Source organism: Mirounga angustirostris, unplaced genomic scaffold, assembly GCF_029215605.1.
Source record: "Mirounga angustirostris isolate CCGP_5_RB_7025 unplaced genomic scaffold, mMirAng1.0.hap1 SCAF_1, whole genome shotgun sequence".
Taxonomy (NCBI): Eukaryota; Metazoa; Chordata; class Mammalia; order Carnivora; family Phocidae; genus Mirounga; species Mirounga angustirostris.
In genome coordinates, this window is record NW_026991709.1 from 9065224 (window position 1) to 9078630 (window position 13407).

The 13407-nt window shown below is 44.8% G+C and overlaps 1 protein-coding gene across 5 annotated transcripts in view; it reads left to right on the forward strand.

Moving 5' to 3' along the window:
• HLCS (holocarboxylase synthetase) overlaps positions 1–13407 on the forward strand; it is a 232744-nt gene that overhangs the window by 77807 nt on the left and 141530 nt on the right. For all 5 annotated transcript variants that reach the window (XM_064578993.1, XM_064579000.1, XM_064578982.1 and 2 more), the window contains one exon: positions 1540–1811. In XM_064578993.1, coding sequence (XP_064435063.1) covers positions 1540–1811 — 272 coding nt within the window. The remainder of the gene's footprint in view (positions 1–1539; positions 1812–13407) is intronic.

Below are 13407 nucleotides of genomic sequence, written 5' to 3' on the forward strand. Positions count from 1 at the left end.
GTGTTAACAGAAGGGCACCTTTCCTCTTTCGAAAGGCCCAGCATTTGCATGAAGGTGGCCTAAGAGCCTAGATCTGTGTTTACTGTGACTCTCTGATCTTAATACATTTGGTGTTGGCCTCTCAGGGTGATGACTCCCCTGATCCCGTAGTTCCCTGGTGCCCCACCTCCTACCCCACCCCAGAGGGAGGTCCCTCCAGGGTGGGGCGTCCACGGCCTGAGAGGAAGTTGCAGCCTGCTGGAGGCTCCCAGACCCCTTCTTGTTGTAGGGATTGGAATAGAGAGCTCTGTTCTGGATTAGGCAAGGTTTCTAGTAGGTTCTGCCTCCCTCCCAACCCCCCCTGGACCCACATTTGGACAAAGTGGAGGCTGCTGTTGGGTTCCCCATTATTTCCCCATGTAAAAGTCACGTTCCCCCTGCTGGTGACCTGTCAGTGGCTGGTGGGGGTCAGCTTGTCTAGGAGAGGGGGTAGAGGTCCTCCAGAGGGGGAGAGTGGATGCTCTTATCTTAGGGCCTTGTGTTCTGTGACTTCTGTTCTGGCATTTTACAGTATTTCCCGAGGTAGGATAAGAATTTCCTTGAGGGGCGAAAGTTTAAAGCTGTAAATTTCCTGCAAAAGGCACAGACTAGAGAATTACTAATGAACTCTAGAGCCGGAGAAGACTTTTAAGTATTTACGATATAATGTAGGATAGAAAGTTTAATAAGGTGCATTTATTTCTTTGGATCCTGGCTTCTGAACAGTTTACAGTTGATCCTCGAACAGTGTGGGAATTAGGAGAATCCTCCCCTCCACCCCGCTCCCTGCCAGGGAGGTCGAAAATCCACAGCATATAACTTTGACTCCCCAAAAACTCAACTAGCAATAGCATACTGTTGACTGAAAATCTTACCGATGGCATAAACAGTCAGTCGATTAACACGTATTTTGTGTGCTATGTGTATTATATACAGTCTCCTTACAAGAAAGTAAGCTAGAGAAATGGAAAGGTTATTAAGAAAAGCGTATGGAAGAGAAAATACATTTACAGCGCTGTACTGTATTTATTGAAAAAAGCCCGAGCGTAAGTGGACCTTCGCAGTTCAAACCTGCATTGTTCAAGGGACAAGTGTATTTTTCTGGTATAAGCATATTTCTTTTTTATTATTATTATTATTTTATTTTATTTTATTTATTTATTTGAGACAGAGAGAATGAGAGAGAGCGAGCACATGAGAGGGGGGAGGGTCAGAGGGAGAAGCAGGCTCCCTGCCGAGCAGGGAGCCCCATGCGGGACTCGATCCCGGGACTCCAGGATCATGACCTGAGCCGAAGGCAGTCGCTTAACCAACTGAGCCACCCAGGCGCCCCTGGTATAAGCATATTTCATATACTTATTGTTTACTCTGTGATAGCACAGATGTTTGGAATATGTTACTCCAGCTCCTCCTGGTCATGAATTAGGAAGTACTTATATTACCAAAGTGGCATTTTAGGGAAAGGCTACCATCACCTCTTGTAATGCCAAATGACGACCTTTTCATTTCTTTGTAACACAGGAAATCTGGGATCCTCTTATGCGGTGGCTGGAGAAGCATGTGGATCCTGAAGGAGTCATAAAATCCAGCAAGCTCTCCCTCAAGTTTCTTTCATCCTACACGTCTGAAATAGAAATCAGTCCATCTGCTCTACCTGTGGTGACTGACGTGGAGGCCTTCTCTTCAGAAAATTTTAACCTAGACATCTACCGACAGAATCTGCAGACAAAGCGACTTGGAAAAGTAATTCTGTTTGCCGAAGTGACGCCTACCACAATGAACCTTCTGGACGGGTAAGTTCTGGCCAGACTTTGTGCACCTGCTCAGAGGAGTCCAGAGGAGTCTCCTGTCGGACCAGCGTTGGGGGAGAAGGGGTAGAAACGAAGGGGAACTCTCAATAAGCCCATTAGCAAAGCAAGGTGGTCCTAGAAGAGGTAAAATGTAGGAAGAAAAATTTAAAAATGTTCCTTGATCACAGGTTTATATTTGAAAGCAAGGGGATTTTGTGTATTGTGACCCTCTTCCTTCCCTTAGTGGTTGACCTTTCAGATGATCCTCGGAAGAAACTTTATGGAAAAATATCTTTACCCAGTGGTGTTATTACTCAGGCCATCATTTTATTTTTGTGTTGTCGTAGCCAGAAGATGTTTTGTGGAGGGGCTAGGACAGCACATTTGAACGACATATGAGCTGTGTCAGTTGAAATGAATCGGAAACTTCGTACTTTTGGAAACCCATTTTGATATGTTCCCTATTCAATACATTTTGCAGGCGCTCTCTAATCCTATTTAGATGTTTGAGATTTATTCTTACTGAGTTTTCTTTCTTATTTCTTCTGTTTCATAGACTGGTTAAAGTTTAAAAAATGACAAACAGATGAAAGGAATTTTTTTAACTCTTAAATTAGTATTAATATTCTTATATTGAGATAGTTTAAAAAGGAGGCTTATAGAGGGAGTGAATAAGAAAGGCGTCTTCCTTCAACATGGGACTAAAATTTCAGGAATGTAAAACTAAAAAACAAAAACAAAAACCAAACACCCCACTGGATTCACAGTTCCTGGGCATTTTCACTCATGGGACTGCACAATTAGATGCATAATTCACCGTAGGGAAATATGTTGGTCTTTCTTAATCATTTCTGGAATTTGATAATATGTTGTTATAAAATGATGAGATAACCTTAGAATTTTCTTGACTGTCATCGTCAAAGCCATGGAATTGGCGGTTTTGTGTGAATAGTGTGTAGAGAAAGCATTCGTGGAGCGGAATCAGTAGAGTGAGGTGGGTGTAGCGCGAGGGACATAGGAGCCATGGCCGTGAACAGTTCTTATTTGCTGGGTTATTTTGTGTTGTCATAGGTACTTTTTTTCAGTGTTCCCTTCCCTCTCCTGCCTCCCCTCCTACCCAGTCCCGTGCCCTCCGATGAGAAGGGAAAAGCCTGTGTTTGTATATGGAGCAATTGTTACTTGCTTGCGCAAACTCTGTGATAATCCTTTGTTACTCAAGCGCACACTATTTATATTGAAAAGGGGACCTATTATCATCTTATTTTCCAAATAAAAAATCAAACATGGCATTTGACATAGGATTTTGGGAGATTAAATTTAGATGGAAAAAACACTGGCACTTTATGGGGCGGCTGTGTGGCTCGGTCGGTGAGCACCTGCCTTTGGCTGAGGTCGTGATCTCAGGGTCCTGGGATCGAGCCCTGCGTCAGGCTCCCTGCTCAGTGGCAAGTCTGCTTCTCTCTCTCTCCCTCTGTCCCTCCTCCTGCTCGTGCTCTCTCTCTCTCAAATAAATAAAATCTTAAAAAAAAAAAGAAAAACACTGGCACTTGTCCATTTTTGTTGGGCAGTAAGTGAAGAATATTTTATGTTGGGACGATCTTGAACCACTGGAATTACGGTCTCTGAGCTCGTGTAGTGGGCAGTGATTACTAAGAGGGCTGCAAGCCTTCTAGAGTGGATGACCCATCTCCTGTGTAATCAGATGGTTGGGTTTCCTTACATCCTGGTGAGCACGTGTTTTAGGATAGAAAGAAAATGCCGTGTAAATACACTGCTTTAGTACCCTTGAATACTGGTAAGTTCCTTTTTGATACTGAACTTTTTTTTTTTTTTACATTCTGTCTTAAGCAACTTAAGTCTGGAAAAGTGTGTAGCTGAGCCGGACAATAGCAGAGTCAGAACCTTCTGTAGGATTACGAGTTTTTATTTTTACAGAAGAGAAAAATATTTTGGCTTTTCCAAGGGCATTTAGGAAGTGTCTTTGTTTCTCTTCTTGCCTGGTCTCTGTAGAGCACAGAGAATGAAATAGCTTTGATGATTAATGATTAATCCCTCTGCTTGGCACAGAGCAGATCCCGCATTAATAAATAGTGGCTGCTCACCGTAACGTACAGATGTCCTGTTGCACGGCTCGCATGGCTTCCTTCCGAACACTGCGAGATACAGTTACTCACAGCAGCCTCGTGAGTCAGCAAGCCTGCTGAGAAGTTCCTGGGGGTGGGGTGGGGTGGATGGGCTGTAGCCTTTTTTAGGAGAAGGAGCTTGAGGTCACCTTGATGCCGAAAACTCACAGTTGTCCACAAAGGGACCATGAGATGGATAAATATGGCTTATTCCTTTCTAAGAGTAAGACCAAAACCATTTCTTTCTTTCTTTTTTTTTTTTTTAACATTTATTCATTTGAGAGAGAGGGCGAGAGTGTGAGAGCAGGGGCGGAGGGGCAGAGGGAGAGAGAGAGACTCTCTAGGAGACTCCGCATTGAGTGGGGAGCCCGATGCGGGGCTTGATCCCACGACCCCGCGATCACGACCTGAGCCGAAATCAAAAGTCAGACTCTTAACTGACTGAGCCACCCACATGCCCCAGACCAAAACCATGTCTATAGCCAATATTATATTTGATCCCACATGGGCTCTCCTCATGGAAGCACAGTCTATTGTCATAATGATAATAATAATAATAATAATAATACTAGCTAATGTATTGAAAGCTTTTATCTTTCAGATACTGACTGCTTCAATGTACTTTACATGTATCAACCAGTTTCATACAGAATCTTTTTTTTTTAATTAATTAATTTATTTATTTGAGAGAGAGAGAGAAACAGCATGAGAGGGGATAGGGTCAGAGGGAGAAGCAGGCTTCCCGCTGAGCAGGGAGCCCGATGTGGGACTCGATCCCAGGACTCCGGGACCATGACCTGAGCCCAAGGCAGTCGCCTCACCAACTGAGCCACCCAGGCGCCCTCATACAGAATCTTTTAGTGCCTAGGGTCATCAGAGTCAAACTCCAGTATCATACCAGCGTGTAGAAAGCTACGTATCAGAATTTACCATATATGGAATTGTTCCTGTGGACCGACCACATCCATAGGTCTATTATGCAGAGCAAGAAGAATTTTCAAAAGTGTGGCCTGGGTTTGAATTCCATGCATGTTTCTCTCTTTATATCTGTCACTTCTGTGGCTCTTTCCTCAGGGTCTGGAATAGAAGTAAAATTTAAGTTATATAATAGATCTTTATTATAAGGTTTCTAAAATCTTTTTTCTCTGCCCTTCCCCCCCCCACCTGCGGGGACTTGTTGCAGCTAAAAATTGGGAGTTCCCTTCCTAAGAAAGGAGGGGGAAGCCCATGGTGGGGAACAGCCAGCAATTTCTACCTCAGTCCCAAATATCTGTGTTGTATCCGCCCCCCCGCCCGCCCCATCTAAAACTCTCACCCCCTCCTCCAGGAAGGTAGCTCTACTAGTCTACTTCCTCTCGAGCAGATTCAGGATCTCTGGGGATGGAACCTTCTCTGTCAGGGCTGGACGTGGCTCACTGAGGTCTGGCAGTCTGCTAGTGAAAACAGACGTGTACTCTGCCGCTGGCTGTGGGGGTGAGATGGGGACCATGGAATCCCCTGGGCAGGGAAGGACTCCCTGAACAGGCAGTAGGTAGGTTTCCTGGTCATGCATCTGGCCTGGTGTCCTTGGGGTCATGACTTTGCCTTTTGGGAGTGTCTTGACTGTAACACATTGAGATGTGCATCAGAGGGGATGGGCTTCTGACACCCACTCTTGGTGAGGGTTCGAGGGGTCTGAATATTACTGTTCTTAGGGTGAAATCACAGCCTTTTAGGTCAGCCTAATGGTTTCTGCGGAGATAGATGTTTCTGAAAACTTTAGTAGGCCTCTGATGGTTCTGTGTGAATAACCATCAAAGATCTTATCTCGAGTTGAGATTTTTAGCCTAAAAACTCTGGTTTTTTAAAGGCCCTGATACTCTGCCCATCCTCTTCTCACCCAATTAGATGGCGGGTCCCTTGGCTGAACGAAACGGTGGTGTGGGTGATCCCTTGATGACAACTTTGGCACAAGGCTGCAGGCTGTCTGTGGTGAAGCATCTGTCTTACCACCTATGGGGGCTGCAGGGACAGCCCCGGAGGCTCCAGCGTAGATTGCTGGTGGCCGACCGCTTATCAGATCTGTTTTCTTTTCCATCCTTTGAGACCAACTAGCTCTTGTGGAGATCATGTCCCTTTCATTCAGTGAACTTTGCTGAGTGTCAAGGATGGAAGCACTGACGTTGTGAGTGTTCAGAGCTAGTCCCTATAATGGTATCGCTTCTAACAGTTGCATGGTCTTCCTCCCAAGCTGTAGAAAGCCAGGCTTCTAGCAGAAGCTTTGCTGCTGTTTGACAGGAGCGGTCTCCACTGTTCCCTGCCCCGATGACCCTCCCTCTCTCTCAGGTCGCATTTCTGGTGATATGCGTGAGATCGAAGCCTTGCACACCCCATTTGGGTACCAGCTTCTGGGTCAATTAGGATTAGACAGGTATCCCCGAATTAAAGTGTTTCAAACAGGATTGAGGTTTGGGTTCATTTCTCTGTCCCGTAAATGAGAGAGGCCGAGATGGGCAGCCCAGGGTCCACCAGCGTGCGGCCCCCCGCGTTAAGGATGCAGTTGAGTTGCTCCGCCACCCTCAGCAAGTGGTCTGAGAGGTGCCCCCGGCATTTATGTTCTGGTCTTGGCCAGTACGCGGGGGAAGGGGTTGAGAGGGGTGTGCCTCCACTCTTACGGACTCTTTCCAGAAATCGCTCGTGACATTTTTGTTTATATTCTAGGGCTAGGATCTACGCACAAGACCGTATCGACCCACAAAGAAGGCTAGGAAATAACTGTGGTCTGTGTACTCAGCATCCATGAATCCACTGAAAATCAGGGGCCGAGTACACTAGGGAGGAGTGGAGAACAGATACTGGAGGAGAATTAGAAGTCTTTTTCCCAAGCATGTACTTTTTATTAGTCGGACTATTAAGAAAAATAGCTGGAGGCCTTTAAATAGTATACATGGAATGATAGCCCCGGGGCCTACAAGATTTAAAATCATGGGTGAAAATAATTATTTGAATACTCACACTAATTCTGTCTCACGCTTACTCAGTACCATCAAAGGTAACTTGGAAATTGCTCTTCTGACAAATAGTTTGGAGGGCTACCATCTTTTCTTCTCTGGCTACAAACCCAGCTGAACTCCCGCGGCCCTGAGACAGACGTTGGCAGCTTTCATTTGAGCTCAAGGTATGAAAGCAGGCAGGTGCCAGAACCTTCCCCTCCTGCCCCTGACCTGTGAATGTTAAAGGTGTGTTAGTGATCCAGCGGAGGGGAGGGAGCTCTGGGGAAGGGAGTGACTGGGGGAGATAAGAGAGCTGCTTGCTAGCAACTAAATCAAGGCAGTTGAAGGGCCTATGGGCTCCCGTCTCCAAACATAAAAAGTGAAAGCCATGTCAGTGAGTGATAGTCCCCCAAGAGTCGTACTTGGCTCTGCTACCCACCCGTCTGACTAGGACAGATAATTTCACCCTCTATTCCCTGCTCCAGTCAAGTTCCTTGGCACGTGTTTCTGACCCTGAAACGTGTTTTCTACTCTGTTGTCAGGGTAACCTTTTGGACACAATGCTGGATTTGATTGCCTTTAGACACCTTTCTTTTTCTTCCCTATTTCCTGGTAGGTTTTCCTGTGACCAGTTAGCTCAGCTAGTTGGATAGAGTCCCAAGGGCATGGGCTCCGTACTGTGTCTGGACCAGTGAACATTACTGTGTCCCACAGTCACGTCCTACAGATGTGCACCCCGGAAACCATTTGCAGATGTGAGCTGTTGGTGGTGGTGGGGTCTACACCGGCGTTGGCGATGGATTAGTACCATCCATCACCACCATTGAGAGAAACACCTCCACGTGGCATGCTTGGGATACCACATTCTGTCTCTCTTTTTTTTTTTTTTTTTTTAAGATTTTATTTATTTGACAGAGAGAGACACAGCGAGAGAGGGAACACAAGCAGGGGGAGTGGGAGAGGGAGAAGCAGGCTTCCCGCCGAGCAGGGAGCCCGATGCGGGGCTTGATCCCAGGACCCTGGGATCATGACCTGAGCTGAAGGCAGACGCCCAACGACTGAGCCACCCAGGCGCCCCTGTCTCATCTTGTGATTAGTGTCTGCTGTGGGGAAGGCATTAGCCTAGACCATGGAGCACAGAGCTTGGGAGTAACTGAGTTGTGATAACTGTGGAATTGTCCCTTATTAGATTTTGACTCATATCATCTTTTTTGATGACTTTTACCAAGTCGCTGTCAGATACTGAAATAACTCCGGTGTGAAGCCACAGTTTGTGGTGAGCCAGATGACCACAAACTTGTTCATACTGATTTCCTTAGCATACTTACATATCCTCAGTAAACTGACCAAGGGTGGACTCTTTTTTATTTGTAAAGAATAATACAGATTTCCTTATTAAATAAGCTTATTTTCTTAATATTGTTTAAGTCCCTTCATTTTTCAGGCTTAAGTTTGCCCTCATCCATAGAAGCATTATTTATGGCATGCCTTCTGTACACCAGGCACTGGGTTAGGCTCTTGAGGGAGAATGATGGAGCAGGTACTCCCCCCAGCCTTACAGTGCATTGGAAGAATCAGATTGCAGTGCACATTCAGCTCATACATGTTGTGTGTTGTTCTGAATGCGAGGGGTTTGGGCAGAGAGAAGTGGGTGCAGTAGATAATGTGATATAGGGAAGGAAGTAGACTGGTCAGTGAATTTTTTTTGAGCAATTACTATGTGTCAGGCATCATTCCTGATTCCAAAATCCCCGTGTCTGGTAGGGAAAATGCTGGAACTGAAAATTTTATCACCATCTGGCTCTGTATCCCTCCCCGGGGCCTTGCTCTCCTTAGCTGTGAGATCTGGGGTGCTGGACACTCCCTTGATGGGGTGATCTTCCCAAGTCTGCCTCTTTCACCAGCCAACCTTTCCCCGGCACCTCTAGAGGGCTGAAATGGTTTTGGGAATTAGGCTCACTTTGCATGGGAGACAGTAGGCTTCCTGCGAGCAAAAGGAATGAAAAGGAAAAACAATCCCAGAACAGAGTTTTTGAAAACATTTTGGGGAAATCGCGTTGGGGAGAATGGCCACCATCATTTGATAAAGAGTATTTTTGTTTCAGAATTTGGGGCCAACGCTAGCTTTTCGCCTCTCTGCATGTGTGTCCATTCAGTCCCTTAAACATCTCTTTCCCCTTTTCTGCTCTTCTGGTTCTGCTCCCCTAACTCGCTCCCCTGCACACCCTCCTCCCCTGAAGTCGAGGCCTGAGAGACAGAAATTGGGCTGGAACTAATTTAATGGCTGAGTGACCTCACAGTAGAGAAACAGCCGGATCCTAATAGGGGTCTTTGTCTACATTTCCACCCTGGCTGGTAGCATGCCAGTCAAGAGTCAAGCTAGAGACACAGGTGGAAGCGATTAGACCTGTCATAAGGTTTGAAAAATTGATTCTGGAGGCGGAGTGAATAGATTGAACTTGACAGTGTTGTCCTAAAGATTCTAAGGGAAAATTCTGTAGTTTAATTTGAAATCCCTTGATTATTCATTAGCTTTCCAGATGGCTTTTGTTGATGTTTTACATATTAATGCCTGTATTGTGTTATTGGTGTACTCTTAATGTGCACATAGGTAATGAGCAAAGAATAAATACATGGGTAAGTGTCCCAAATTAATGGGATGTTGGTGTAATTGTGAAATAAAGGGTTTTTAAGAAGTTGATTGCTTTGGAATAATTAGTGTGAGCTTTTTTTATGGGCCAATTTTGTACTTTTAAAGTGAAAATTATTGGAGAATTTTAAAGAAAGCTTCATTTGAATGTTTACCTCTAAATTAAGGTTTAGAATATAACTGCAGCCTTTGACTCTAGAGGTCACGACTGAAGGGCTGGCTATTCTGGCAAGTTCTCCATCAAATGCTTTTCTTTGCCCCAATTCAACACCTGAATAAGTTAACCTTTCACATGCCATGCTCCTGGAATTGAATTATGAAGTGGCCCATTATTTTCCAGAGGTGCCTCCACATTAATTTTTAGTGTTTTAGGATGTTTGCTTTCACATTTTGTAGCTGACTTTTTTTAAAGTAGGGTAAACTCATTGTGCGGTGCGCCATTTTGTGGTGGTTACAGCGTGTGCTGTCTAGAGGGCAGTTTCATGAGAATTGGACCTTCTTTGTCCCTCTCTCATCATTAAGCGACATTTAACTGTTGGACAACCTGAAGTGTCCCACGTTTCACGGTTCAGAAGAGTGAGGGAGAAGGTCACCACCCAGCGATGCCATGTGAACGGTGAACATCATTGGTCCCAGCCATGGTGGTGTTTCTGCCGTGCCCTCCCCCCGCCCCCAACAGTAGAAGCTCTTCCTCTGGAGCCTTCTTCCAAACACACAGCACAGTCTTTTCATGTTCTTGATGGTGGTTCTTTAATCTTTTGAGGGTACACCAGACTTCTAGGGAAAAACAGAACAAAACCAAACAAAAGCAAAAACAAAAACCCTAGACACGGTGGTAAGGTATCCATTGTGGGATGTATTTGTAGAAACAGCTAGTTCCCCATGGTTCACTCATTTCTAATTACTAAGGATAGACTCCTGGTTTGACCCTAGGGGCTTAGATCTTGCAAACGGGGTATTTCTGTCCTGGGTTGGAATTCCAGTTCCGCCTTTTACTACATGAGTGACCTTGGGTAAATCAGAAACCATGCAAGTGTTTCCTTATCCATGCAGTGTTGCCGGTCATAGTCTCTGCTTTCCTCTTCATTTTTTCTTTTTAAATTCATTCGCTCAACTAATTTCTCTTCAGCATCTGCTGTGTGCAGGCCTTTGCCGCAGGCTCTGGGACCCGGTGGGGAAGGACAACAGACACTTGAGACCTTCCTTCCAGAAGCCTGCATCCCCCCCAGGATCCGGAGAGGATGTACTGAGACTCGTCTGCAAAGCTCTCAGCACAGAGCTCATATTGATTGGGCTCTCACTGTTATTTAAACTTCGGTGTAATTCATTTGTTCTTTTGAGCTCTTCAGTGGTAGTGCTGTGAGTGTCCGTGAAACAGATCAGCATCGTCTTCCCCCCAGATTGTAATATGTGTTTTCTTTGGGTGGAGTTTTTGTGGAAGGTTTTGGCAGCTTTTTCTCGTCATGCAAGAAGCATGATGGCTCATCACTAGTTACTTTTTTTTTTGCCAGAAATGGGTTGTTTTAGTTCAGCTTTTCTTGAAAGATGAGAAAACATAGTCAGTTGTCTGTATTTGTCTTACCCTTAAAATATGTGGAGCCAGTTACGCCCTTTTTTAATCAAATTTATTCTTTTTTTAAATCTTCACAATTTATCATTTTCACAGATAACAAGAGTCATTTGGAAAGAGCCAGAACATTGACTCTTTGAACATTTTCATCAGTCCCACGATATGCCTTGTGCATCACCCACGTCTTCCTTGAGCCCCTAAACCTCTTGCACCGGTTGGAAATGCATGTGTTTGATGTCGCATGATGGTCTTGAGTTGCTTACATACTTACTACTCTGCAGAATTGCTCAGATGTATACTGCACTTGATATTCATTTTGTCAGAGGCATCTGTTATTTTGAATGAGCAATAAAATACCACAAAGGGTAATAAAGCAAGGTTTGGGGCTGGAAAATGTCTTCAGTAAAGAAGGTGACAGCCAGTTCCCTAAACTTCCTGTTTTTCCCTGGTTCGGATGCGTCTTAGAGAGAAAGCTGAGGATTAGCTGCAGTTTAGAAGTGAGCAGCATCCTATGGTGGTTGGGAATGTTTTCACTCTCAGTTATTGAGAGCAGAGGAGTGATTTCTTAGCGACGTGTCCTGGGAGGGCCCAGAGTGGGCAGATGAGAAATCTGGCTTACACTGGGCAGGGTAGCCTGGGATACTGACAGCATCTCAGTCCCCCGAGCATTGTTGGCGAATTCCATGACCTCTCATCTTAAAATGAGCAAACTGTCGTGATGCCCACTCCTAGGAATGGCACTCATGTTGAGAGGGTCAAAGGGAGGGGTGAAATGGGGAGCCCTTGGCTCAGTCTCTGACATGGAGTGGGTGATCAGGAAGTGCTGCTTGTCTCCCCGCTAAGATGGGTGCTCTCTCCAGATGGAGACTGCTGAGAGCCGCCTCCTTGGCAACTGCAAAAATAAAGATTGAGAATGTGTCCCAAGGTTCTCATGCAAGAAAAAAAATGTATGACAAGAAAGCAGCATTTTAAAAACTTGGATATGTGACAACATGGACAGGACCTTGTCTGTCTTGCTAAGCGAGAGAAGTCATACGGAGAAAGGTTAAGTACTGTGTGGTATCACTTCTATGTGGAATCTAATAAAGCCAGACTCCCAAGAACAGAGGTAGAATGGTGGTTACCAGGGAATGGGGGTGAGGGGTGGGGCCCTGGAATAGATGTTGTTTAAGGGCACAGAGTTGCAACGAGAAGCCCTCAAGCTCTCAAATAAGTCCTCACGACCTAATGCACAGCATAGTGAATGTAGACAGCAGTACCATATTGTAATCGTCAAACTTGCTTCGAGACCAGAACCTAACTACTCCAACCACTGAAAATAAAGGATAAGTAATGTAAGGGGCACCTGGCTGGCTCAGTCAGTGGAGCGTCCCGACTCGTGGTCTCAAGGTTATGAGTTTAAGCCCCGCGTTGGGTGTGAAGCCTACTTAAAAAACAATAAAACAAAACAAAACAAAAAACCCAGAAATGATAAGTAATGTATTAGAGGTGCCCATTATTGCCATAATAGCAATCATATTACAATATATAAATGTATCAAATTAACATCTACATCTTAAATTTACGAAATGTTCTGTGTCAAATATACTTCAATTAAAAAAAGTAAAATTCAGTGCAAGAGAAAGTGAAACTCAGTTTATGAATTAACATTAGTTTCTACATGGAAAAATTTTAAATATTCTTAGAATTTGGTGTTTGTGATCATTCAAGTATGGCCACTTACCTGTATACACGTGAGGGAGGTAGAGGCTGAGCTGTGGGTTAAAACATTTGTTTTAATAAAGATGTGTTAGGTGATCAAGCAGATCTTTTTCCCTCGCCCTGTTCTGCATACCTCTGCCCCATTCCCATTTCTCCCCTGACATGGCTTTGTGACTCACTTAGAAAAACTTCTGTTTTTCTTTCACATAAAAACACTTACCTGCTTTGGAGGTGAGGGTTGATTTGCTTTCATCTGCCCCTTTAAAATCTTTTACACACCCACCATTTGTCCAAACACACTTGGAGCTCTGAAATGCCCTTGTTTCTGCTTTCTGTTTTGGAGAGAAGCATGTTCTGTTTCTGCATGAGGGGTATTCCGTCACCCTGAGACCCAGACGCCACATTTTTTCTGCATTGCACAAGGGGTCATTCATCATTTTCATTTTTCGTTTGGCTCTCCCACAAGAGTATTCAAATTAGCGAGAAGGAAAATGAAGTCATTGCCTGACAGAGAAGTATTTTCTCGGGATGTGGGAAGGGTAGAGGAGACAAGAGAAGAGGAAGGGATTATGATGAGGTCTGT